General features: G+C 47.6%; 2 protein-coding genes and 1 long non-coding RNA gene across 3 annotated transcripts in view; 1 reads left to right on the top strand and 2 right to left on the bottom strand.

The window, feature by feature from the left end:
• The window catches only part of wdr36 (WD repeat domain 36), a 12,732-nt gene extending 3,193 nt beyond the window's left edge, over nt 1–9,539 (bottom strand). Inside the window, exons 1-16 of the mRNA XM_041970037.1 lie at nt 9,258–9,539; nt 5,966–5,993; nt 5,769–5,869; nt 5,437–5,554; nt 5,231–5,363; nt 5,054–5,108; nt 4,828–4,960; nt 4,574–4,749; nt 4,384–4,504; nt 4,236–4,301; nt 4,065–4,151; nt 3,832–3,974; nt 3,634–3,751; nt 3,293–3,458; nt 2,402–2,510; nt 421–500 (exon numbers count right to left, since the gene is read on the bottom strand). Of these exons, the coding sequence (XP_041825971.1) occupies nt 421–500; nt 2,402–2,510; nt 3,293–3,458; nt 3,634–3,751; nt 3,832–3,974; nt 4,065–4,151; nt 4,236–4,301; nt 4,384–4,504; nt 4,574–4,749; nt 4,828–4,960; nt 5,054–5,108; nt 5,231–5,363; nt 5,437–5,554; nt 5,769–5,869; nt 5,966–5,993; nt 9,258–9,404 (1,781 nt within the window). The 5' untranslated portion in view covers nt 9,405–9,539. The remainder of the gene's footprint in view (nt 1–420; nt 501–2,401; nt 2,511–3,292; nt 3,459–3,633; nt 3,752–3,831; nt 3,975–4,064; nt 4,152–4,235; nt 4,302–4,383; nt 4,505–4,573; nt 4,750–4,827; nt 4,961–5,053; nt 5,109–5,230; nt 5,364–5,436; nt 5,555–5,768; nt 5,870–5,965; nt 5,994–9,257) is intronic.
• Nucleotides 790–23,227, top strand: LOC121630051. The gene is made up of 3 exons (XR_006008476.1): nt 790–801; nt 11,663–11,667; nt 23,144–23,227. It is a non-coding gene; the product is annotated as an uncharacterized LOC121630051 (long non-coding RNA).
• The window catches only part of slc25a46 (solute carrier family 25 member 46), a 17,202-nt gene continuing 12,999 nt past the window's right edge, over nt 20,627–24,829 (bottom strand). The window contains exons 7-8 of the mRNA XM_041970054.1: nt 21,703–21,760; nt 20,627–21,605 (exon numbers count right to left, since the gene is read on the bottom strand). Coding sequence (XP_041825988.1) covers nt 21,009–21,605; nt 21,703–21,760 — 655 coding nt within the window. The 3' untranslated portion in view covers nt 20,627–21,008. The remainder of the gene's footprint in view (nt 21,606–21,702; nt 21,761–24,829) is intronic.

Raw genomic sequence — 24,829 nt, 5'->3', positions numbered from 1 at the left:
TCCTGATGGAGGTTTTCCTTCCTGGTTCTGGTCCTGATGGAGGTTTTTCTACCTGGTTCTGGTCCTGATGGAGGTTTTCCTTCCTGGTTCTGGTCCTGATGGAGGTTTTTCTACCTGGTTCTGGTCCTGATGGAGGTTTTTCTACCTGGTTCTGGTCCTGATGGAGGTTTTTCTACCTGGTTCTGGTCCTGATGGAGGTTTTCCTTCCTGGTTCTGGTCCTGATGGAGGTTTTTCTACCTGGTTCTGGTCCTGATGGAGGTTTTCCTTCCTGGTTCTGGTCCTGATGGAGGTTTTTCTACCTGGTTCTGGTCCTGGTGTAGGTTTTAATTGCTGAGAAAACCTTGTTGTAAAGCTAATGCTCTATAAATAAAGGTGAATTGAATCGATGATCATGTTATCTTGGAATGTTCCATTCTCACCATCCAGAGGGAAGGTCCCAGGTACGGATGGTGCAGTCCATCGCCGCAGTGACCAGCCAGCGGCCATCAGGGCTGAAGGTCTGAGGCAGAAACAAAAACATGGAAATAAAAGAAAATAAATAGTCAAAGTAAAGCATCCGTCACCTGATTAATGAGGAGTTTTCTTCAGAGTGTTAAAGTTAGAAACCCTAAACAATCTGGAAACGTCTGCTGTTTCTGTCCTACTGGTTACCTACAGGTTACCCACTGGTTACCGACTGGTTACCTACTGGTTTCTGACAGGGTACCTACTGGTTACCGACTGGTTACCTACTGGTTTCTGACAGGGTACCTACTGGTTACCGACTGTTTACCCACTGGTTTCTGACTGATTACCTACTGGTTACCTACTGGTTTCTGACTGGTTACCTACTGGTTTCTGACAGGGTACCTACTGGTTACCGACTGGTTACCCACTGGTTTCTGACTGGTTACCTACTGGTTTCTGACTGGTTACCTACTGGTTTCTGACAGGGTACCTACTGGTTACCCACTGGTTTCTGACTGGTTACCTACTGGTTTCTGACAGGGTACCTACTGGTTACGGACTGGTTACCTACTGGTTTCTGACTGGTTACCGACTGGTTCCCTACTGATTACCTACTGGTTTCTGACTGGTTACCTTGTGGTTACCGACTGGTTACCTAGTGGTTACCGACTGGTTACCTAGTGGTTTCTGACATGGTACCTACTGGTTACCGACTGGTTACCTACTGGATGACACATACAGTAACATCATGGCAGAAAGCAGTTAAAATGTGGAGCTAACCGGATACTCGGATGGTGAAGTGGTTTGCTTTTCACACGAAGTTCATTCCCAATAGAAGCAGCAATAGATTCAAGGAGTGGATAGCTAAGGGTCTTTTTATTTAACCTTTATTTAACCAGGAGGTCCCATTGAGATTCAAAATCTCTTTTTCAAGAGATTTTGAAATAGATTTTCAAGAGTGGTTTAACCACCTACCTGTGTTTTACTAACAAAGAGACACTGCAGAGTTTTCAGTTATCACAGTCAAACTCTGGTCTAGAGAGGATGTTTTTATAGGTACTTGCAGGTACGGCACTACTTCAATAAGAACTGCAGATCCACTTAACAACAGTAGAAACTGAGCTCTATAAAATTCTAATCTCAGCATCCCAATCCACACTCACAAAATCATACAAGGTTCTTTTACTCACCCCGAATGAGAACACCATGCATGTTAAAAAAAAGTGGGAATCAGGATTTGAAATGTCTGAGGACGCATGACAGCAGATGTGCTGTTTCCAGTGGTCTTCAACTAATTCCACGAAGTGGAGAAAACGCTGCTGGAAAAATGTAATAAGACCGCGGCGGTAAGCGGTGAACGATAAAGCGCCGTTACAAGACGTGATTCAGTGGAGGAAGCTGCCTGCTGCAGAGTGTTTGGAAAGACTGAGCGAGAGTGAAAGTGAAGGAAAGTCTGTAGAGAATGTTTTCAATTGAAATGACTCTGGAAAAAGTGCATATAGAGCTGTAAGAAATAAACGCAGCAGATCTGAACGGACCTTTTTTTTTTTTATTCAGTGATTAATGTTGTTTTATAGGCAAGAACTAACAGGCTGTTAATTCCAGGTTCAATATGTGTAATAAGGTCATTTTAAAAAGGTTTTTAATCAACATGGAACCGGTCCGGTCCTCGGCTTGGTCCAGTTTTTTCTTTTTGGACCGCGGTGTGTTTGGCTTTGACCCCCCCTGCTCCACCTGAAAACCAATTAAATGTCTTTTTTGTTTTGTTAAAGTTCAATGCAAAAATCATTTTGTCAAAATTGTTCCAGAGAATCGTGATTCACATTGTTTTCTGAATTGTGCAGCCCTGGTACCTACTGGTTATTGGTTACTGGTTACCCACTAGGTACTAACTGGTTATTAACAAAACTATATAAACACAAGCAGTATTTTCTGCTGATTATGACAACCCACCATATCGTTGATGTTTCCTTGGTGACCCGTGAACTTCCTGACAACTCGTCTGGTTTCTATGTCAACAACCACCAGAGTGAAGTCATCCAGCGCTAAAGCTAGCATCCCACTAACAAGACACAAAGAAAACAAGGTTAATGATAGCTCTCTGCTAACACTGTTTATGTAGCCTCTATTAGCTACTTGTCTCTGTGTACCCTCAGGTATCTCCCTCTTTGTGGTCTCGTGCTAACTGTTAGCTACCCATCTCAATGTAGTTTCATACTTAGTTAGCTTCCTGTCTCTTAATAGCCTTAAGGTTCCTGTTAGCTACCTGTGTCTTTGAAGCTTCATGCTAACTTTAAGCTACCTGTCTCTGTGTAGTTTAATGCAAACTGCTAGCTCCTGTCTGCGTAGTTTAATGCTAACTGCTAGCTCCTGTCTCTGCGTAGTTTAATGCTAACTGCTAGCTCCTGTCTGTGTAGTTTAATGCTAACTGCTAGCTCCTGTCTGTGTAGTTTAATGCTAACTGCTAGCTCCTGTCTGTGAAGTTTAATGCTAACTGCTAGCTCCTGTCTCTGCGTAGTTTAATGCTAACTGCTAGCTCCTGTCTCTGCGTAGTTTAATGCTAACTGCTAGCTCCTGTCTCTGTGTAGTTTAATGCTAACTGCTAGCTCCTGTCTGTGTAGTTTAATGCAAACTGCTAGCTCCTGTCTGTGTAGTTTAATGCTAACTGCTAGCTCCTGTCTGTGTAGTTTAATGCTAACTGCTAGCTCCTGTCTCTGTGTAGTTTAATGCTAACTGCTAGCTCCTGTCTCTGTGTATTATAACGCTAACTTTTAGTTACAGTCTCTGTGTAGTTTCATGCTAACTGTTAGCTACCCATCTGTTCAGTTACATAGTTTCAGCTACCTGTCTCTGTGTAGTTTCATTTTAGCTGGTGCAGCATTTAGCTTCAACTCTTCTTCCTGTTTCCTCGTTTTGAATCGCCAGAACTTCAGCAGCCAATCAGAGCCAGTAGTGAGGGTCAGCTGATTCAGAGCATCTGTGGCAACACCTCGCACAACGCCACTGTGAGCTGGAGCAAAGATGGAGGGATTAATCTAAGAGTGAGAGAGGTGAATAAGATAAACTCGGTCCAAGTAAGAGCTTGGGTCAGGAGGACCTGGGTTCTAGTCCCCATAGTGCCAAAAGAAATTAACCACTATGGGCCCTTGAGCAAGGCCCTCTATCTCCAAAACAGGTCAACACACCTTTAGCGCTGTCACCATAGCAACCACGATGCAGGCCAGACTGCAAATTGTAGATGTCAACATGGCCGCATGATGAGCCAATCACAACAAAGTTACCGCAGGAAGTGATGTCAACAGCCTGAGAACAGAACCAGGAAGTCATGTGAAAGAGCAACATGGGGTGGAGCTTAGACAACCAAAGGAATAAGAGGCTGTTACCGTGGAAATGGCATCTCTTCTGACACCTGGTGGCTGTAGATGGTATGCTCCCATGGTGCATCTCTGGTAGTTCCATGTGGTGGTTGCTAGGCGACCACGATGACAAGCAACAATACCGTCCCAGTCTGACTGACGAGTGACAGCTGTCAATCAACAGAGACAGAACGTGAGCCGGTCTTAATTGGGAATTTTTGCAGATGGAGTGGGTTATGGGAACATGTTAGAGTGCCCACCGGAGGAGAATGCCGTGATGGCAGGAAGACACAGCTCCTCGTACAACAACCCCTTCTTCTTCTTCTCCTTTTTCTTATTGATGGAACCTGAAAAAGTTTTAACCTCACATTAGTAGAGTAGAGTAACCATAGAAACCAGTGGAACATGGTTCTGGACTTGGGCTGACCGACCGTGACCCAGGTTCTTGTTGAAGCGCTCGTGGACTGTAGAGAAACTCTGCAGTGTCCCATCCTGACCTGCAGGGGGCGACAGAAGCACTGCATGTATCCATAGAAACACCTGAACCAATCAGAGCGGAGCAGATTCTGTAGCTTTTACCAGCACTGAGGATGTTCTTTCCATCATTGCCATGGTGACGGATGGTGGTGGGAGGAGCACTATGTCCCTGACGACTCCGCAGCAGCCTGGCCCCTCCACCCTCTTGGTCAAATATCCACACCTGAATGACATTGTGAAATCGTAAGATAGCTCCTCCCCCCAGCTGTCACTCTGTGGAAGTTAGCCTTACCTTGATGGCGTTATCCGCTCCGTTGGTCACCAACAGCGGTTCACCATGTAGGAACGTTGCTGCGGCAACAGCTGTTCTGTGAGCGTGTCTGTGTTGGGCTACAAGGTGACGGCGTTCCAAATCCCAGAATGCAATATGGCCCTGAGGACTGCCAGAAGCCAGGATGGGAGGACCATCTGAGGCAAAGAGAAGCAGAATGTCAGCTGACTGAGAGGAACATCAGCTGACCGTGGCTCCACCCCCATGCAGTGTACCTGTTCTGAAAGCCAGCGTGCTGATTGGTCCCCAGTCCTGCGTGAAGCTCATCAGCGTCTCGTTCAGTCGGATGTTGTGAATGATGATGCGGCCTGTTGCCGTGCCAACGCCAATTACATCGACTGCAGGACTCTGGAAAAGATTGATTTTTCATCAATCACAAACTTTGTTAATGCCTTCGTTAATAAGCTCTACGATTGATCGCTACCGATCGATGTGACTGACCTGCTGTAGAACGGTGACTCCTGCTGACCAGCCAGGAAATGTGAATAGAAGCTTACTGATGATAAAACACATTTGTACACCTATGACATCATCATCATGACATCATCACGGTGTGTTTAAACTTTCTAACCACAGATGTGAACAGGACATGTGGTGTTGCCATGGTTATGGTCTCACCTGGTCTTGATGTTCCAGAGCTGCAGTGCACCCTGGGAGCTGCCCAGCAGCACCTTGTTCAGGTAGGTGCTCGGGTGCATCATGGCCGACAGCTGGAAGGTGTTGGGGTCAAAGTTCAGCTGCAGGTAGATGTCTGAAACCAGAGAGCAAAGCATGATGGGTAATATACAGACACGCTGCAGGTAAGCCCCGCCACGCCCTCTCACCTCCACCCTGCACGTCCCACACAATGACATCACCGCCACTGTCTGCCGAGATCAGCTGATCACCCAGAGGAAGCAGTAAGCGCACGTCCTGTTTGTGACCGTGATAACGCATAACCACCTGTACAGCAAGCAAACAGGGTCAAACCCAGTCAGTGGTCACACGGTTGCTTTTGTTACTGCCGTTACAAATCTTAAAACTTTATTCAAACTAAAAACTACAGCTGAACAATCCAAACAAAAATCTGGACGTCACGTTTCCGTCTGGATTCTGTTGTTTGTTTGTTTCAGGTTCTTTAAAAAATGAATAAACAAGAAAATCAAAGTTTTCTGACCTCTCTGTTCCGGGCGAAGGCGCAGATGAGCCGGCCAGTGGTGGCGAACACCAACATCCTGTCAGCCGCCAGGCAGGTGATGTCATCGGACAGGCTGTTACCTAGGTAACCACAATACATTACATCACAGCGCGACAACAAATCAGAACACCTTCAGACTGAATCCAGTTTAAAAAGAAAAGAAGCAAAGAACTCACTAACGGCAACGATCCCCAACCGCTTCACCTGCAGGAGATCAATAAACCATCGATTAGCTGCCGAACAACTCACACATGATCACACATACCATGACATCACAACTGGCTCATCTAATCAGAACCGGACCAGCGGTTCTGTCTGGCTCCTACAGCAGAACACAAGTTCAGATAAAAACTGACCCTGGATCTGATTCCTGCAGGAGACACGATGCACTGAGTCACTGATCCAGAACCAGACTTTCTAACTGATCCAGAACCAGACTTTTTAAATGATCCATAACCAGACTTTCTAACTGATCCAGAACCAGACTTTTTAAATGATCCATAACTAGACTTTCTAATTGATCTAGAATCCTACTTTCTAACTGGTCCAGAACCGAACTTTCTAACTGATCCAGAACCAGACTTTCTAACTGATCCAGAACCAGACTTTTTAACTGATCCAGAACCAGACTTTCTAACTGATCCAGAACCAGACTTTTTAACTGATCCAGAGCTAGACTTTCTAACTGATCTAGAACCAGACTTTCTAACTGATCCAGAACCAGACTTTTTAACTGATCCAGAACCAGACTTTCTAACTGATCCAGAACCAGACTTTTTAAATGATCCATAACTAGACTTTCTAATTGATCTAGAATCCTACTTTCTAACTGGTCCAGAACCGAACTTTCTAACTGATCCAGAACCAGACTTTCTAACTGATCCAGAACCAGACTTTTTAACTGATCCAGAACCAGACTTTCTAACTGATCCAGAACCAGACTTTTTAACTGATCCAGAGCTAGACTTTCTAACTGATCTAGAACCAGACTTTCTAACTGATCCAGAACCAGACTTTCTAACTGATCCAGAACCAGACTTTTAAACTGATCCAGAACTAGACTTTCTAACTGATCCAGAACCAGACTTTCTAACTGATCTAGAGCCAGACTTTCTAACTGATCCAGAACAAGACTTTTCAACTGATCCTGGACCAGACTTTCTAACTCATCTAGAACCAGACTTTTTAACTGATCCATAACCAGACTTTCTAACTAATCCAGAACCAGACCTTAACTCATCTAGTACCAGACTTTCTAACTCATCTAGACCCAGACTTTAACTCATCTAGGCCCAGACTTTAACTCATCTAGAACCAGACTTTAACTCATCTGGAACCAGACTTTCTAACTCATCTAGAACCAGACTTTAACTCATCTAGAACCAGACTTTAACTCATCTAGAACCAGACTTTCTAAATCATCCAGAGCCAGACTTTCTAACTAATCTAGAACCAGACTTTAACTCATCTAGAACCAGACTTTAACTCATCTAGAACCAGACTTTAACTCATCTGGAACCAGACTTTTTAACTCATCTAGAACCAGACTTTAACTCATCTAGAACCAGACTTTAACTCATCTAGAACCAGACTTTAACTCATCTAGAACCAGACTTTCTAACTGATCTAGAACCAGACTTTAACTCATCTAGAACCAGACTTTCTAACTCATTTAGAACCAGACTTTAACTCATCTAGAACCAGACTTTCTGACTCATCTAGAACCAGACTTTAACTCATCTAGAACCAGACTTTATAACTCATCTAGAACCAGACTTTAACTCATCTAGAACCAGACTTTAACTCATCTAGAACCAGACTTTAACTCATCTAGACCTAGACTTTCTAACTCATCTAGAACCAGACTTTAACTCATCTAGAACCAGACTTTCTAACTCATCTAGAACCAGACTTTAACTCGTCTAGAACCAGACTTTAACTCATCTAGAACCAGACTTTAACTCATCTAGAACCAGACTTTCTAACTGATCCAGAACCAGACTTTAACTCATCTAGACCCAGACTTTAACTCATCTAGAACCAGACTTTCTAACTGATCCAGAACCAGACTTTAACTCATCTAGAACCAGACTTTAACTCATCTAGAACCAGACTTTAACTCATCTAGAACCAGACTTTCCAACTGATCCAGAACCAGACTTTAACTCATCTAGAACCAGACTTTAACTCATCTAGAACCAGACTTTAACTCATCTAGACCTAGACTTTCTAACTCATCTAGAACCAGACTTTAACTCATCTAGAACCAGACTTTCTAACTCATCTAGAACCAGACTTTAACTCGTCTAGAACCAGACTTTAACTCATCTAGAACCAGACTTTAACTCATCTAGAACCAGACTTTCTAACTGATCCAGAACCAGACTTTAACTCATCTAGACCCAGACTTTAACTCATCTAGAACCAGACTTTCTAACTGATCCAGAACCAGACTTTAACTCATCTAGAACCAGACTTTAACTCATCTAGAACCAGACTTTAACTCATCTAGAACCAGACTTTCCAACTGATCCAGAACCAGACTTTAACTCATCTAGAACCAGACTTTAACTCATCTAGAACCAGACTTTAACTCATCTAGACCTAGACTTTCTAACTCATCTAGAACCAGACTTTAACTCATCTAGAACCAGACTTTAACTCGTCTAGAACCAGACTTTAACTCATCTAGAACCAGACTTTCTAACTGATCCAGAACCAGACTTTAACTCATCTAGAACCAGACTTTAACTCATCTAGACCCAGACTTTAACTCATCTAGAACCAGACTTTCCAACTGATCCAGAACCAGACTTTAACTCATCTAGACCTAGACTTTCTAACTCATCTAGAACCAGACTTTCCAACTGATCCAGAACCAGACTTTAACTCAACCAGACTTTAACTCATCTAGAACCAGACTTTCTAACTGATCCAGAACCAGACTTTAACTAATCTAGAACCAGACTTTAACTCATCTAGACCCAGACTTTAACTCATCTAGAACCAGACTTTCCAACTGATCCAGAACCAGACTTTAACTCAACCAGACTTTAACTCATCTAGACCTAGACTTTCTAACTCATCTAGAACCAGACTTTAACTCATCTAGAACCAGACTTTAACTCGTCTAGAACCAGACTTTAACTCATCTAGAACCAGACTTTCTAACTGATCCAGAACCAGACTTTAACTCATCTAGAACCAGACTTTAACTCATCTAGACCCAGACTTTAACTCATCTAGAACCAGACTTTCTAACTGATCCAGAACCAGACTTTAACTCATCTAGAACCAGACTTTCTAAAACGCAGCAGAAAGTTGTTTAAGTGTTTTTTTGTTTTTGTTTTTTTTGGTCGGAACATTTCCTTTTGATCAGCTTGTTTGTGTTTCACATCGATCAACCGGCTCTGCTGATCGATGATGGTGACGTGTCAGCTGATCGATAATCTATCAAATAGATCTTACGTTGAACGTGTGAAAGCTTCTCCCCACCGCCGTCACCACGTAGAACTCCCGGTGCTTCTGGTGGTACCGGAGCGCGTGCGGCACGTGGCTGGAGTAAAGACCCAGAACCCGGAACCCGGAGAACAAAGAGCTGCCGCCTCCCGGCATGTTCACCGGAACCAGGCTGATAAACAAACAAATAAACAAACACACGAACTGAACGCAGACACGGAGCCCGGTTCAGGAGAGAAGACACATGGAGGAGCGCAGAGGAAACAGGACCGACCGGAAACAGCCACCGAGGGGAAGGTTCCGCCTCCTGGAAACTTTGTTTTCTTAATAAACGCGATACAGCAAATGTATAAAAACACCAATAAAAGGAGAAAATGAGCAGCAATATTACAAAAAATCTAACAGCACAGTTTGGACTTTTTCTGATATTTTGTGAATTTGCATATTGATCCGTTTCCTGTTTACATACATGTTTAAATAGCACGTGTCACGTCATTCAAAGTTCTGCACGCGCTTCATCACATGTGCAGTCAAACCTACATTTGTTAATAAAAAGCTTTGCCAGGATAATCAGATTATTTCCAAATTCTGTTGTTTTATTTTCCATTTGTAGACCAAATCCAACCATCAAAAAGTTGAAGAGGGACCATAAATGTCCACAGCTGGCATCCAGCCTTCTGGACCCGGAACCTGGTCGGTTCAGGTCTGAAGGAGCTTCACACCAGAAACAGGAGTCACTGTGCTGGAAACCAGCTCAGGAACAGAAGCTTTACTACAGTCAGTCTGAGAACTGCTGATGGTCCAGAACCAAGAACCGAGTCCGTTCTACTGACCACAGCCCGCTGGCCCAGAACCAAGAACCGAGTCCGTTCTACTGACCACAGCCCTGCTGAGCTCAGAACCAAGAACCGAGTCCGTTCTACTGACCACAGCCCGCTGGCCCAGAACCAAGAACCGAGTCCGTTCTACTGACCACAGCCCTGCTGAGCTCAGAACCAAGAACCGAGTCCATTCTACTGACCACAGCCCGCTGGCCCAGAACCAAGAACCGAGTCCGTTCTACTGACCACAGCCCGCTGGCCCAGAACCAAGAACCGAGTCCGTTCTACTGACCACAGCCCTGCTGAGCTCAGAACCAAGAACCGAGTCCGTTCTACTGACAACAGCCCTGCTGAGCTCAGAACCAAGAACCGTGTCCGTTCTACTGACCACAGTCCGCTGGCCCGGAACCAAGAACCGAGTCCGTTCTACTGACCACAGCCCTGCTGAGCTCAGAGGCCACGTGGCTGCTGCCGACTGGCCTCCACTGAACGATCCTGTTGGACAGGAACGGTTTTTTGTTAAGCAAGATGAAAAAAAGCCAGTTTTCTAGACAAATACCCTCATTACCATGTAAACTTCCTGCTGAGTCATGTTTACAGGTTGTGTGTGTGTCATGTATACAGGTTGTGTGTCTCTATGAGTGATGTTACTTATAAAGAAACAGCAGCTTATACTCTTTTTATCTTCGTGCTGACATGTTGCTACTTAAACACAGAAGAGACTGTATTTGGTTTTTAACTTTACTTAAATAACTATTAAAACTTGAGGCATGAAGTCATGCAGTTAATTTCACCAACATTCTAGTTTGTGTTTACAACACGAGTACAAGTTGACCTGTGTTAGTGTGAGAGGCTGGTAAACACCAGGACGTCCTGACTGGAAGTTTTAACGTGGGTCTATATTAACTTAATAACTTATATAACATTCATGTCAAAATACACTGACATGACATTTAGTAAGTTTTATGTAATATAGTTTTTTTTTAATAATTTGTAGTGTGTTATGCTTAGTTAATAGGATGTTAACAAATGATAATAATTTGTGCATTATTATGGTTTATTTTAATTGGGTACATTTTGTATCTTAAATGTAAATTTAGGGGCACTTCTGAAATATTTTGGAGCAGCTCCCACTGGCCAAAATGAAGAAGCACCTTTGAGATGCTCCTGGAGTCTGATGAGGAGGAACCATCTACCTCTGTAGCCACATCTTCGCAGGACTTGTCAGGTGTTTGTGTGTGTGTGTGTGTGTGCCAGGTGTAAACAGGGTGAAAGACCCACGTTGAAAAATTTGCTACAGTTTGAGCACTGAATTCAAATTAAGGCGCAAAACTAGCTAGGACCGCCTCTGCTGGTGGATGTCTCTGCATCAGCAACCAGCATCTCCAGCAGGGAGGGAGGTCATTCCTCAGCTCGTCAGCTTCCTGCAGGTGAAAGGAGAAGGCGGGGCTTGTGTAAAAGAGGGCGGGGTCTATTTCTTCCTGGGATGCAGCTCCTATAGCAGGGCTATTCAATTTGGCCCTACAAAGGGGCCGCAATCCAGCAGGTTTTCCATGTATCCCTGCTTCAACACACCTGACTCAAATTAATTAGTCATTGTTCAGAACTTGATTGGCTGTTAGATCCATTTAATTTGAGTCAGGTGTGTTGAAGCAGGGATACATGGAAAACCTGCTGGATTGCGGCCCTCGTAGGGCCGAATTGAATAGCCCTATCCTATAGAGACACATCTGGAAAGCAGGCTGGCAGCAGGAGTCACAGAGAACAGAGACAAATCCCACCGATGCATCTTCCAGCCTCAAACCACTGAGCAGAGTCCTCAAACCATAATCATCTGCCCGGTCCATCAGTTTGACCCAGAGGTCAACAATCCAGAACTTCCGTAGGCTTTCCACTTGACTGCAGTTAAGATGGAAAATCAGCTTCTTCTTTTTTTTAATCTTTATTTAACAATAACAAGTATACAACACATGAACATATGAGGTCATAGACTGTATATAAAAGATGGGCGGAGCCTCTGTGACATCATCCGTAGGTTTCTGAAGAACTGAATTGAAGCTCATTGGACAGTTCCCGGGCTGTCTTGGCTGATACGTCTCTGTAGCATCACGTGGACATCGGGGACAGTTCCCCTGGACTGGCAGACTGGGGTGGTGGTCCCCCTCTTCAGAAAGGGGGACCGGAGGGTGTGCTCCAGCTACAGGGGGATCACACTCCTCAGCCTCCCCGGTAAGGTCTATTCAGGGGTGCTTGAGAGGAGGGTCCGTCGGATAGTCGAACCTTGGATTGAGGAGGAGCAGTGTGGGTTTCATCCTGGTTGTGGAACAGTGGACCAGTTCTACACCCTCTTCAGGGTCTTTGAGGGGGCATGGGAGTTCGCTGAACCAATCTACATGTGCTTTGTGGACTTGGAGAAGGCATTTGACCGTGTTCCTCAGGGACTCCTGTGGGGGGTACTCCGGGAGTATGGAGTGCTGGACCTGCTTGTACGAGCTGTTCGGTCCCTGTACGACTGGTGTCAGAGCTTGGTCCGCATTGCCGGCAGTAAGTTAGAGTCGTTTCCAGTGAGGGTTGGACTCTGCCAAGACTGCCCTCTGTCACCGATTCTGTTCATAACCTTTATGGACAGATTTTCTAGGTGTAGCCGAAGTGTTAAGGGGATCCGGTTCGGTGGCCTCAGGATTGGGTCTCTGCTCTTTGCAGATGATGTAGTTCTGTTGGCTTCATCGGGCCGTGATCTTCAGCTCTCACTGGAACGATTCACAGCTGAGTGTGAAGCAGCTGAGATGACAATCAGCACCTCTAAATTCGAGACCATGGTCCTTAGCCAGAAAACGGTGGAGTGCTCTCTTCGGGTCTGCAATAGGGTCCTGCCCCAAGTGGAGGAGTTCATGTATCTCGGGTCTTGTTCAGGAGTGAGGGAAGGATGGAGCGGGAGATGGACAGGTGGATCGGTGCGGCGTCTGTAGTGATGCGGACTCTGCATCGGTCTGTAGTGGTGAAGAGGGAGCTTTCCTACCCTCACCTATGGTCATGAGCTGTGGGTAGTAACCAAAAGAACAAGATCGCAAATACAGGCCTGGGAACGCCTCGGGATCCCTCTGGATGAGCTGGTAAATGTGGCTGGGGAGAGGGAAGTCTGGGTTTCCCTGCTTTGGGACTCCGGATAAGCGGAAGAAAATGGATGGATGGCTTTAAACATGTTTATTCTGCAGTGAAGTTGGTCTTTTTAACATGGGAGTCTATGGGGATTTGTTCTGTTTTGGAGCCCCTAGTGGATGAGGGGGGAACTGCAACTTTTAGCACTTCTGCACAGGCTTCACATTTTAGCAGCCCAGGTTGCTGCTTGTATGAGGTATACACCATGATGAACAAAATTACATTAAGATTACTAGGGGAGTGGAAAAAATGAAGCAAATGAAGAGATCCATATAGAAATGGTTTTCTTGTTATTTGTATATATATATATATATATATATTGTAGTGGACTCGTAATTACATAATTCACCGTGCAATAATATAGACTGGTGTTTCACGTTATAGCAGGTTGTTCACAGTTGCCCGGTAACCCCAAGACAGTATCTGGGGTTTCCTGTGTTCTCTCTCCACGGGCACCTCCATATTGTTTTCCAAAAAAACTCTATTCTTCTGTTTTGAATAAAACGACACGAGTTGTGTAGTTGAAGTGAGAAATTGGCTCTTCGCTTTCTTTCTACAATTTCCACACTGGTGACCCCGATGTGGACATTTTCCACAAACTCCCTGATCGACGATGAATACGAACGCGGTGTCTCTGAAGCTGCCAGAATTCTGGGAGTCGTCTGCCTCGGCGTGGTTTGCCCAGGCTGAAGCACAGTTCGCCTTGCGTGACATTACTGTGGACGCCACCAAGTACTACTATGTTGTTGCGGCGCTCAGCAGTGCTACAGTCACGAGATTAGTCAGTCTTTTAAAGAACCCACCGGCGGACAATAAGTATGCTGCAATCAAAGCTCACCTGCTCAAGACTTTTGAACTCTCCAATGCCGAGCGGGCCAGTCGTCTATTCTCGTTGCAGGGTCTGGGTGACAGTAAACCCTCCGAGCTCATGGACAGGATGTTGGATCTCTTGGGGGACCATACACCAGATTTCCTCTTCGTCCAACGCTTTCTGAGACAGCTGCCTTCCCCAGTACAAGCCACTTTGGCTAACACCAGCATCACGGACTGCCGTGCCCTGGCTGAAGAAGCCGATTGTTTTTTTCTGGCAAGCCGACACCACGGACTGGCTCCTTCTGCACTCGCCACCTTTGCAGCTGCGGCACCGGACACGGATTTCTCTGCTGCTGCAACGGTCTCCGGCGACATGGCGCTTAATGCAGTGACGGTGCCCCCCCACCACCACTCCGGACAGAGTTGGTGTTATTATCATGCACGTTTTGGATCCAAGGCCAAGCGCTGTCGTGCTCACTGCGGCTACACAGGGACGGAAAACGCCAGAACCGGCGCTCAGTAGTAGCCATGAGTGCCGGTTCCATTGACAGGCTGCTGTTCATACATGACGTCATCTCGGGGCACCGTTTTCTGTGCGACACTGGCGCGCAGAGGAGCGTCCTGCCCGCATCTAGACTGGACATTCTAGCAGGGGGACAAGGCCCCCCCTACAGGCCGCCAACGGTACTCCCATACAAACTTTGGGTACCCGTAAGGTAGAACTGTGTTTTGGCGGTCAACGATTTCACTGGGACTTCATTACTGCCAAAGTGGCAGTCCCCATCTTGGGCGCAGACTTTCTGTGTGAGTATGGCCTGCTGGTAGATGTTAAGAACCGTCGTTTGGTTCACGCCACCACCTTCTCTTCTTTTGACTGCGTCCTGAGGGCTTTAGACTCTTTCAGACTTTCAGCGATGCTCCCGCAGGCTGACATGTTCCATCACCTGCTAGTTAAATTTCCGGCACTTACGCAGCCCACCTTCTCGTCCACCTCTCCCAAACATGGAGTGGAGCATTACATTATTACCACCGGCCCACCAGTCCACGCCCGTGCGAGGCGCCTGGACCCAGCTAAGCTAGCCATCGCCAAAGCTGAATTCGGCAGCATGGAGCGCCTTGGTATTATCCGCCACTCAAACAGCTCTTGGTCTTCGCCTCTCCACACGGTTCCTAAGCCCGGCGGTGGGGGGCGCCCATGCGGTGATAACTGCCAGTTGAATGAGACTACAACACCGGACCGCTACCCGGTGCCTCACATCCAAGACTTTTCGTCGCACCTGGCTGGTAAAGTAATTTTTTCCAAGGTGGACCTCGTCCGTGGTTATCACCAGGTCCCAGTACACCCTTCAGATGTCCCCAAAACAGCCGTGATTACCCCTTTCGGACTGTTTGAGTTTTTGAGAATGCCATTTGGCCTTAAAAACGCTGCCCAGTCATTCCAACGTCTTATGGACTCTGTTCTGTGCGACCTGCCCTTTCTTTTCGTGTACCTGGACGACATTTTGGTGGCTAGTACATCAGTTGCCGAACACCTGTCACACCTGCAAACCCTCTTTGACCGTCTCAACCAGCACGGACTGATCATCAACCCAGCCAAATGTCAGTTTGGTTTAACGACCATTGACTTCTTAGGTCATCGGATCACCAAGGATGGGGCTGTCCCGCTCCCATCTAAGATACAAGCGGTGCTGGATTTCCCACGCTCGGCTACGGTGCGGTCCCTTCAGGAGTTCCTGGGTATGGTGAACTTTTATCACCATTTCATTCCCAAAGCTGCAGCTCTCCTGCGACCACTACATGAGGTTTTGAAGGGCAGGTCCCCCAAGGAGTTGCTGGACTGGACCACTGAGAGGATGGCCGCTTTCACTGATGCCAAAACCGCTTTGGCCAATGCTACTATGCTCGCTCACCCATCACCCGAGGCTCCCATCGCAATCACTACGGATGCCTCTGACTATGCGGTGGGTGCTGTACATGAGCAGTGGGTGGCCGGCGCTTGGCAACCCCTCGCTTTCTTCAGCCGGCAGCTCTGCCCCAATGAACGCAAATACAGCACTTTCGACCGGGAGCTGCTTGCACTGCACCTCACTGTCCGACATTTACGTTCGTTGCTGGAGGGCCGGCGGTTTACTGCTTTTGTCGACCACAAACCCCTCACGTTTGCCATGACTAAGGCATCTGAACCTTGGTCTGCCCGACAGCAACGGCAACTGTCCTACATCTCAGAGTTCACCACGGACATATAACATGTTTCGGGCAAGACCAACGTTGTTGCAGACTGCCTCTCCCACGCTTTGGCTGGGGTCGTCCACCTGGGGCTCGATTACGCCCGCATGGCAGCCGATCAAACCTCCGACCCGATGGTCCAGTCGCTCAGGACCGAGGCTACTAGCCTTCAGCTGAAGGATGTCTCCTTTTGTGAGGGCAGCTTCACTCTGTTGTGCGATGTTTCCACCGGTTGTCCAAGGCCCATTGTACCGACCACCTGGAAACGTCATGTGTTTGATGCGGTACATGGTCTTTCTCATCCTGGTAGGAAACCGTCCCAGCGTTTGGTAGCATCCAAGTTTGTCTGGCGTGGTCTAAAGAGGGACGTGCGGGACTGGGTGGACACCTGCGTGGACTGTCAAGGTTCCAAGGTTCACCGCCACACTGCAGCTCCACTGGCGCTATTCCCAGTGCCGGAAAGGAGGTTCGACCATGTGAATGTGGACCTGGTTGGCCCCCTTCCTCCCTCTCTTGGTTTCACTTACCTCCTTACCATGGTGGATAGGATGACCCGCTGGCCTGAGGTTGCTCCGCTAACATCAGCTACTGCTGCGGAGATGGCAAGGGCGTTCATTGGTGTTTGGGTGACCCGCTTTGGTACCCCATCTGATCTCTCCTCGGATCGAGGCTCACAGTTCACCTCGGAGCTCTGGAACGCGGTGCCAAACGGCTTAGGGGTGAAACTCCACCGTACCACGGCCTATCACCCACAAGCTAATGGCTTGTGTGAACGTTTCCATCGTTCCATGAAGGCCTCTCTCCGGGCCAGCCTCAGGGACAGCAGCTGGGTTGATAAGCTCCCATGGGTCATGTTGGGCCTCAGGACTGCCCCTAAAGAGGACCTCCAGGCTTTGTCTGCGAAGCTTGTGTACGGCCAGCCTCTGAGGGTCCCTGGGGATTTTTTTCCTGATGTTACGACCCCGTGGTCTGCGAACCACCAACGCATGGTCCTCGCGGATAAAGCGCAGCTATTTGCTCCTGTTCCAACCTCCCAGCATGGCCTGCCGTAGTCCTACATTTCCCCTCGGCTACAGTCCGCAGATTTTGTCTTCATTCGCCATGATGCTCATCGTGGGCCACTGCAGCGTCCTTATGACTGCCCTTTCCGGGTATTAGAGGCGGGGAATAAATACTTTGTGGTGGACATGGGCGGTAAGGCAGAGCGCATTTCAGTGGACCGCCTCAAGCTGGCTCACCTGGATTTGAACGGACCCGTTGGGATTGCCCAACCTCCGCGACGGGGACGTCCTCCGACCGGTCCTGTGTCCCCAGGTGACCCCTTGCAGGTCTCCCCGTCCCATACCTGCTTGCCTTCTGTTGTTACCTCGGGACCTTCTCCTGCAGAGGTCCCCGTCCCTGCTATTGTTCAGCGGACTCGTTCCGGTCGTGTGATCCGGCCGCCGCCTCGTTGATTTTTCTTTCTTTTTCATGTTGGTTCCTGTTTTGTGTCTGCCACGGTGAATTCTGGGGGGACGTGTGTAGTGGACTCGTAATTACATAATTCACCGTGCAATAATATAGACAGGTGTTTCACGTTATAGCAGGTTGTTCACTGTTGCCCGGTAACCCCAAGACAGTATCTGGGGTTTCCTGTGTTCTCTCTCCACGGGCACCTCCATATTGTTTTCCAAAAAAACTCTATTCTTCTGTTTTGAATAAAACGACACGAGTTGTGTAGTTGAAGTGAGAAATTGGCTCTTCGCTTTCTTTCTACAATTTCCACAATATAATATTTATATATGAAACTTTTAGCTAACTGAATGAAAAGGTTTATTTAAAAAGAAATATTTGTCATTCTTTTTGGGGATATTGTAAACAGAAGAAGACATTGACCAAATTTTTGCCGCCGGGACGCTAACACGAAGCGTGTTTCTGGGTTTTTAATAACATTCCTGAAGGAACGGCTCGGCTCGGATTATGAAGGAGAATTCTTTGGGGCCGAATGTAACGGAAGTCATTGTACCGAAATGCCGTCCCCATTAACCGCCAGTACAATCCCATTCGTACCCGGTTCTCAATAAGAATTGAAGTATTTCTAAATGAAGTCTCTGTTGTTCCAGACGAAGTATTTATGCTTCTAAATAAACACCATGCTAATAGGAGCTGCGTATGGAAGTACGGAAGCTTCACAGGGAGCTTGTCAACATTATCATTACAATTCAAGATAAAGTTAAAGCCACCAAAACCAGAGAAAACCAAATGTGGTATAAAGTTCCAGGCAGAGAAAGGATTTCTACAAAATGTTTGGCCCAATTCTTTTTAAATGTTATTTAAAGTGGACACATCCAGAAAATGAAGCCACCTGGTTCCTAATTATTCACCACAACAGCTTTCCTTCGTTAAACACCTTCGTCATGTTTTATCGTATGTACGGAGAGACCGGGCCTCCCTTCAGTACTCTGCCCTTCAGAGACAAACCCCTTTGCAGCCACTGGTTGAGCTTCTTTTCAGCTTTTTGTATAAGTGGAATAAAACTTGAGGAACATCTAAATTTTTTTTTATTTTTGTGGATCACAGGGCCGAGGTCTGTCAGTCTGAATGTTGCTAATGGCTTTAATTGCTAGAAATCCAGTTTTTTAGGTTTAGGTATAAACCAGACGCCTCAGAACGTCCGTTGTTACACGAAGAGCAACAGGAAGTTGATTAGCATCCTTTAGGAAAGCTGTGGTGTCATCGGCCAGCCGGCTGATGCCCGGCTCACCAGAAGTCCCTCCTGCTGTCACAAACGTTTCTGTACAAAGTAAGAATGGATGTAGAGAGAGGACGTCCCTGGTACCACATCTCCTCGCTGGAGGGTTTTAACATCCTTACAGTCTCCAAAGCCTGAAAAATAAACTCATGTTCAGCCGAGTTGAAGGCTTACAAAGATCCAGGAAGAGGACGAAGCTGTCACCACGAACCAAATCCGAGTAGTCGAGTGGATCCACCGACCTGACAGTGTTTTTGTAAATCCTGCGTGTCCAGAACCTTTTACTCCCATTCACACACAACGGTTGTAATCCTGAGTCCAGGTGTCTGGACAGAGCTGGAGTAGGGGGCGTTACTCTTCACACTTCCAGTAAAGACGTGTAGGAAACATGAATCTGTGCAGGACGTTTACTGGCTTAAGAACACGGACATTCTCACATGAAGAAGACTTCCAGTTTCCCGCCAGAGAAACGATAAATATCCATCCAGTCTTCACAGGATTTTCTATTTATTAAAACACACACTGATCCGGGGGGTACGGATCGTTTCACTTCAGATCCGTGTCAGTAATTCTCATTCAGATGTAAATCAGAAGCTTCTGGAAGCAGCAGATTCCAGCAGCGCTGCAGGAACCTGGACCAACATGTCCCCCATCTGATCAAAACCTTCTGATCAATGACGTCCGTCAAACTCAGAGTTTCATGGAAGCTGCATCACACTAATGAAGGAGATACAAGGCCTCCTGCTCCTGGTTCCTGGTCTGCACTGGTTCTTGGACTGGACTGGTTCCTATACTGTACTAGTTCTTGGACTGGACTGGTTCCTGGTCTGGACTGGTTCCTGGACTGGTTCCTATACTGGACTGGTTTCTATACTGGTTCCTGTATTGGACTGGTTCCTGGTCTGGACTGGTTCCTATAATGGACTGGTTCTTGGACTGGACTGGTTCCTATACTGGACAGATTATTGGACTGGACTGGTTCCTTAATTGGGATGGTTCTTGGACTGGACTGGTTCTCCTATACTGGACGGGTTCCTATACTGGACTGGTTTATATACTGGACTGATTCCTGGTCTGAACTGGTTCCTGTATTGGTTCCTATACTGGACTGGTTCCTGGAATGGCCCAGTTCCTTCACTAGACTGGTTCCTGGACTTGACTGATTCTTGAACAGGACTGGCTCCTATACTGGACTGGTTTCTATACTGGACTGCGTCCTGGACTGGACTGGTTCCTGGACTGGTTCCTATACTGGACTGGTTCCTGGTCTGGATTGGTTCTTGGACTGATCCGGTGGTCCTAACATTGCGGACTAAAGCTGGAATGCTGCTGGCCCGGGTCCCTTGACATCCCTGGAGATTTTTAAATCTCTGGTAAATTAAAGGTTAAAAAATACAAACAAATAAATCTTTGGTTCCAGACACAATAAATCCTGAAAACAAAGTTCTGGATCATCCCAGTCCTGGATCCACATGTAGATGCTGACCACGCGGCCCAGCTTGAAACCTGGAGGACTCCATGTCACGTCAGAACAGAACCTGCTGCAGGCGAGTAAATCATCAGTGAAACGAAGGCGACGGATGTTTACAGGTAAACAAAAGCAGGTAAACATCAGTCCATTTAAATGTTTTTATTTTTTCAGTCACAAATAATTTAAGTCTTTATTTTTACACATTACAAACAATTGTTTGTTTACATTTACCAGTGTTTGTTTATGGTCACAACATGGCATCAGCTGACAGTATTTAAACACAAACATGCTGCAGTTTCCATGGCAACACACCATGGCGATTAGGGGGACAGGAGATCAGGAAGGGTCACGGGCGTCCTTTGTGGTTGCTATGGACATCCAGGTGGTTTCTGTGGTGACCGGGTTCTTTTAAAATGGTAGAAATAGTCACATGATCAGTTCCATCAACCAATCAAATATCACGTGGTTTAGTCTCAGTAACTGAGAAGTGTCCCGTTGTCATGGCATCAGAAAGGGATGCTGCGTGTCCATGGTAACACCTAGCTGGTCTTGGCGTCCAGCAGCAGCACCCGTAGCAGTGTCCTGGCGGCGGCGAGCAGTGCTCCGTGCAGCGTGTACTGAGCCAGCAGCGCCCCGAAGCCGCGGTAGAAGCCCGTCCTGCCCTCCTTGCGGCGGATGGAGTGGAGGCAGTCAGAGAATCCATCATACTGCGTGTTGACAGGAAGAACCAGCGGGCTGCCGCCGGAAACGGCAGCAACCACTCCGTCGGTGGCGTCGATGATGGTGCGCGTGCCCTGCAGGCTAAGGCGGTGCAGCGCCGTCTCCAGAGGAAACAACATCACGTCCGCGACCAGAGACCCCGCCCACGCCGCCGCCAGCTCAGGGAAGTAGGCGTCCAGAGGGTTGGAGGGGTTAGCTCGCTGCTTCCGGCCCCGCTGGTGCAGCCACAGCGCCACCCGCTGGATGACCGCTGCCACGGCGTAGCGCAGGATGGCGTGCACCGCGGCGGGAAGGAGCAGGCAGCTGAGAGGAAGCAGACGGCGGCTGTGGGGAGCGCCGACGCCCAGCAGCCGGGCCACACCCTCACGGATACAGTCCAACAGCCCGGAGGACGAGTCGTCCCGCACGATCTCGCTCTGAGGACAAACAGGAAGTGAGAAGAGCTGAAAGATCAGAGCAGATCCTGAAGAGACCGATAAATGAGCTGGTCAGTAACCAATCATCCATAATCACCTGAACGGTCTCGATGAGGCTCGCACAGTAAAATGGAAGAGCCACGACAGCCGTTAACCTGCGGGCGAGAGACATAGAAGGTCACCAGAGAGAGAGAGCGAGAGACACAGGGAACGAGACCAGAGAGAGAGACTAGAGAGAGACTAGAGAGAGAGAGACACACACACAGAGAGAGACAGATAGAGAGAGAGAGAGACACACAGAGACGAGAAATAGAGAGACCAGAGAAAGAGACAGAGAGAGAGACACACACAGAGAGAGAGAGATCAAACAGAGAGAGAGAGACAGAGACACAGAGAGAGAGACAGAGTTTTAAAAAAGGCCCTTTATTTTAGGCTATACATAGCAAAGGAAAAAAAACAATCACATATACAACAATAAAAAAAAGAGGGGGAAAAGGTCAAAAATTGAAAACCAAACCATTTTCTATAACTGAAACCAGAACATTCTGCAGACCCCAGAATTCCACAAATTCCTCCAACCTGTGAGTTTAAAGAAATGAAATTCCAGCCTGAGCCGAGCTGCCAGTAACCTGGTGAAGACCAGGAGATCCTCCTCTGACCTTTGACCTTTGATCCTGTTCCTTCTGGTCTTCCAGATGGCTAACTTAGCCTCACCGAAAATTAAATTTAACAGGAAGTGAACAGATTTTTTTTTGCATGCCGAGTACCGAGGACCAAAAACAAAATAAGTGAAAGAGAACTGTTCTCCAAACCTTTGAACCAAACCCCTCAAAAGCTCAAACAAACCCATCAGCCGTGAACACTGAACAAAAAGATGAACCGTTTCTAACTGGAAACAAAAGGGACACCCAGGCCCCGTGTTCGGATCAAGGTGTGCCAGATACCTGTTGGTGGTGATGGCCCTGTGTTCGGATCAAGGTGTGCCAGGTACCTGTTGGTGGTGATGGCCCTGTGTTCGGATCAAGGTGTGCCAGGTAGCTGTTGGTGGCGATGGCCCTGTGTTCGGATCAAGGTGTGCCAGGTACCTGTTGGTGGCGATGGCCCTGTGTTCGGATCAAGGTGTGCCAGGTACCTGTTGGTGGCTATGGCCCTGTGTTCGGATCAAGGTGTGCCAGGTACCTGTTGGTGGCAATGGCCCTGTGTTCGGATCAAGGTGTGCCAGGTACCTGTTGGTGGCTATGGCCCTGTGTTCGGATCAAGGTGTGCCAGGTACCTGTTGGTGGCGATGGCCCTGTGTTCGGATCAAGGTGTGCCAGGTACCTGTTGGTGGCGATGGCCCTGTGTTCGGATCAAGGTGTGCCAGGTAGCTGTTGGTGGTGATGGCCCTGTGTTCGGACCAAGGTGTGCCAGGTAGCTGTTGGTGGTGATGGCCCCGTGCACAACCCTCCACTGAAGTTCACCAGACCGTTTATCAATGGGGTGTTTGTACAGGGACCGCCAGCAGGCTTTAGGGGACGCCCCAGAGCCAAAAAACTCAGTCCACCTCGACCCCCTGACAGCCGCCAGAGAGTGTAGGTTTGAAACCTTCATGCTGATGAGGCAGAGGGCCCTCTTTCCCAGCCCTTCAAACTCACCCAGCTCTGGTGTCTGAAAAGTCAGTAAAAGGTCTTGGTTCTCCTGCCACTGCTCTATGGCAGGAGAAGCTACCAGAGACGGGAATCTCAATGGTTCTAGTAAAGAAGCACAGACCTCTTGTACCAGCCTGCTAAGCAGTCGGTCCGAGTTTATCCGCAGCAGACCGGCCAGACTAGAAACCGAGGACTTCAGGAGGTGGCCCAGTTTGACACAGCCTGCCTCCTTCATCCAGGACCGCAGAGTGACAGATGTGAGGATCGGAGAAGAAAACTGTTTGTTTCCCAGCAGGGGCTCCTCAAACAGCCAGAACCCAGGAGTTCAGACAGGCTCCCGCTCGAAGGAAAAGACCTGCCATGCCTGCAACACTGTCCGGTAGAAAGGTGTCAAGCCCGTCAGGTCCAGAGACTGTGGTTGGAGCAGGAACAAATGTTTGTCTTAGCCGAAGTCCCCCGCCTTCCTCAGCAACAAACAGGTGGCGTCCATCCACTGCGATTCAAAACTATGGAGCAGTCCATGGCTGTCTGTAGTCTGAAGACTGTCACACGACAGACAATGTCAATCAGGCCCTGTCCCCCCTCCTGGACCGGGACATACAGGACCGCCGCTCTCAGCCAATGATGCCCAGACCAGAAAAAGTCCACAAGGTTCTCTGTACGTCCTCAAGCAGGCCTTCCGGTGGTGGCAGCACAATCAGTTTGTGCCAAAGGGTCGAGGCGACCAAATTATTAGCCACTAGAACCCTACCCCTGTAGGACAGCTGGGGCAGCAACCACCTCCAGCTGGCCAACCTAGCACACACTCTCTCCATGACACCCTCCCAATTATTTTTCTGAAAACCCTCACTCCCCAAATACACACCCAAAACCTTCAACCCCTGGTTCCCCCAACCGAGGCGTTCAGGTAGCATAGGAATGGGATTATCAGCCCACTATACAACCAGTACAGCCTCACTCTTGCTCCAGTTGACCTTAGCTGAAGAAGCCCGAGCATACGAGGCCAGACTGCTCTTAAGACAATCCACATCCCTCTGATTCCTGACCAACACCGTGATGTCGTCAGCATAAGCAGAAACAACCAGAGAGGGGCGGTGAGACAGTCCCAGTACCAAAAGACCTGATAACTGTACCAGCTGTAGACGGTGTAGAAGTGGCTCAATAGCGATGGTGTACAGTTGTCCAGACAGCAGACATCCCTGTCTGATCCCTCTCTGAACCTTGACTGGACAGCTCAGCCCCCCACCCACTTTAATCAAACAAAAACATCTTTATACATCAAAGTCAGTAAGGAAACAAAACCAAATGCTCTTAAAGCGGATCAACCATGATCAACTTGATCAAAGACCTTCTCCTGATCCAGAGAAATAAAACCTACATCCAAACCAAACAGTTTACAAACGTCCAACAAGTCCCTCATCAGAAAAAGATTGTCCATAACTGATCTGTCCGGTATTCCATATGACTGGTTCCTGTAAATGATCGATCCCAAAATGTGCTTCAATCTGTTAGCAAGAACTTTGAATAAAAGTTTATAGTCTGTACACAGCAAAGCAACAGGTCTCCAGTTTCTAAGTAAAGTCAAATCTTTTTGAG

Source organism: Melanotaenia boesemani, chromosome 19, assembly GCF_017639745.1.
Source record: "Melanotaenia boesemani isolate fMelBoe1 chromosome 19, fMelBoe1.pri, whole genome shotgun sequence".
Classification (NCBI taxonomy): domain Eukaryota; kingdom Metazoa; phylum Chordata; class Actinopteri; order Atheriniformes; family Melanotaeniidae; genus Melanotaenia; species Melanotaenia boesemani.
This window is presented reverse-complemented; position numbering and strand designations above follow the sequence as displayed.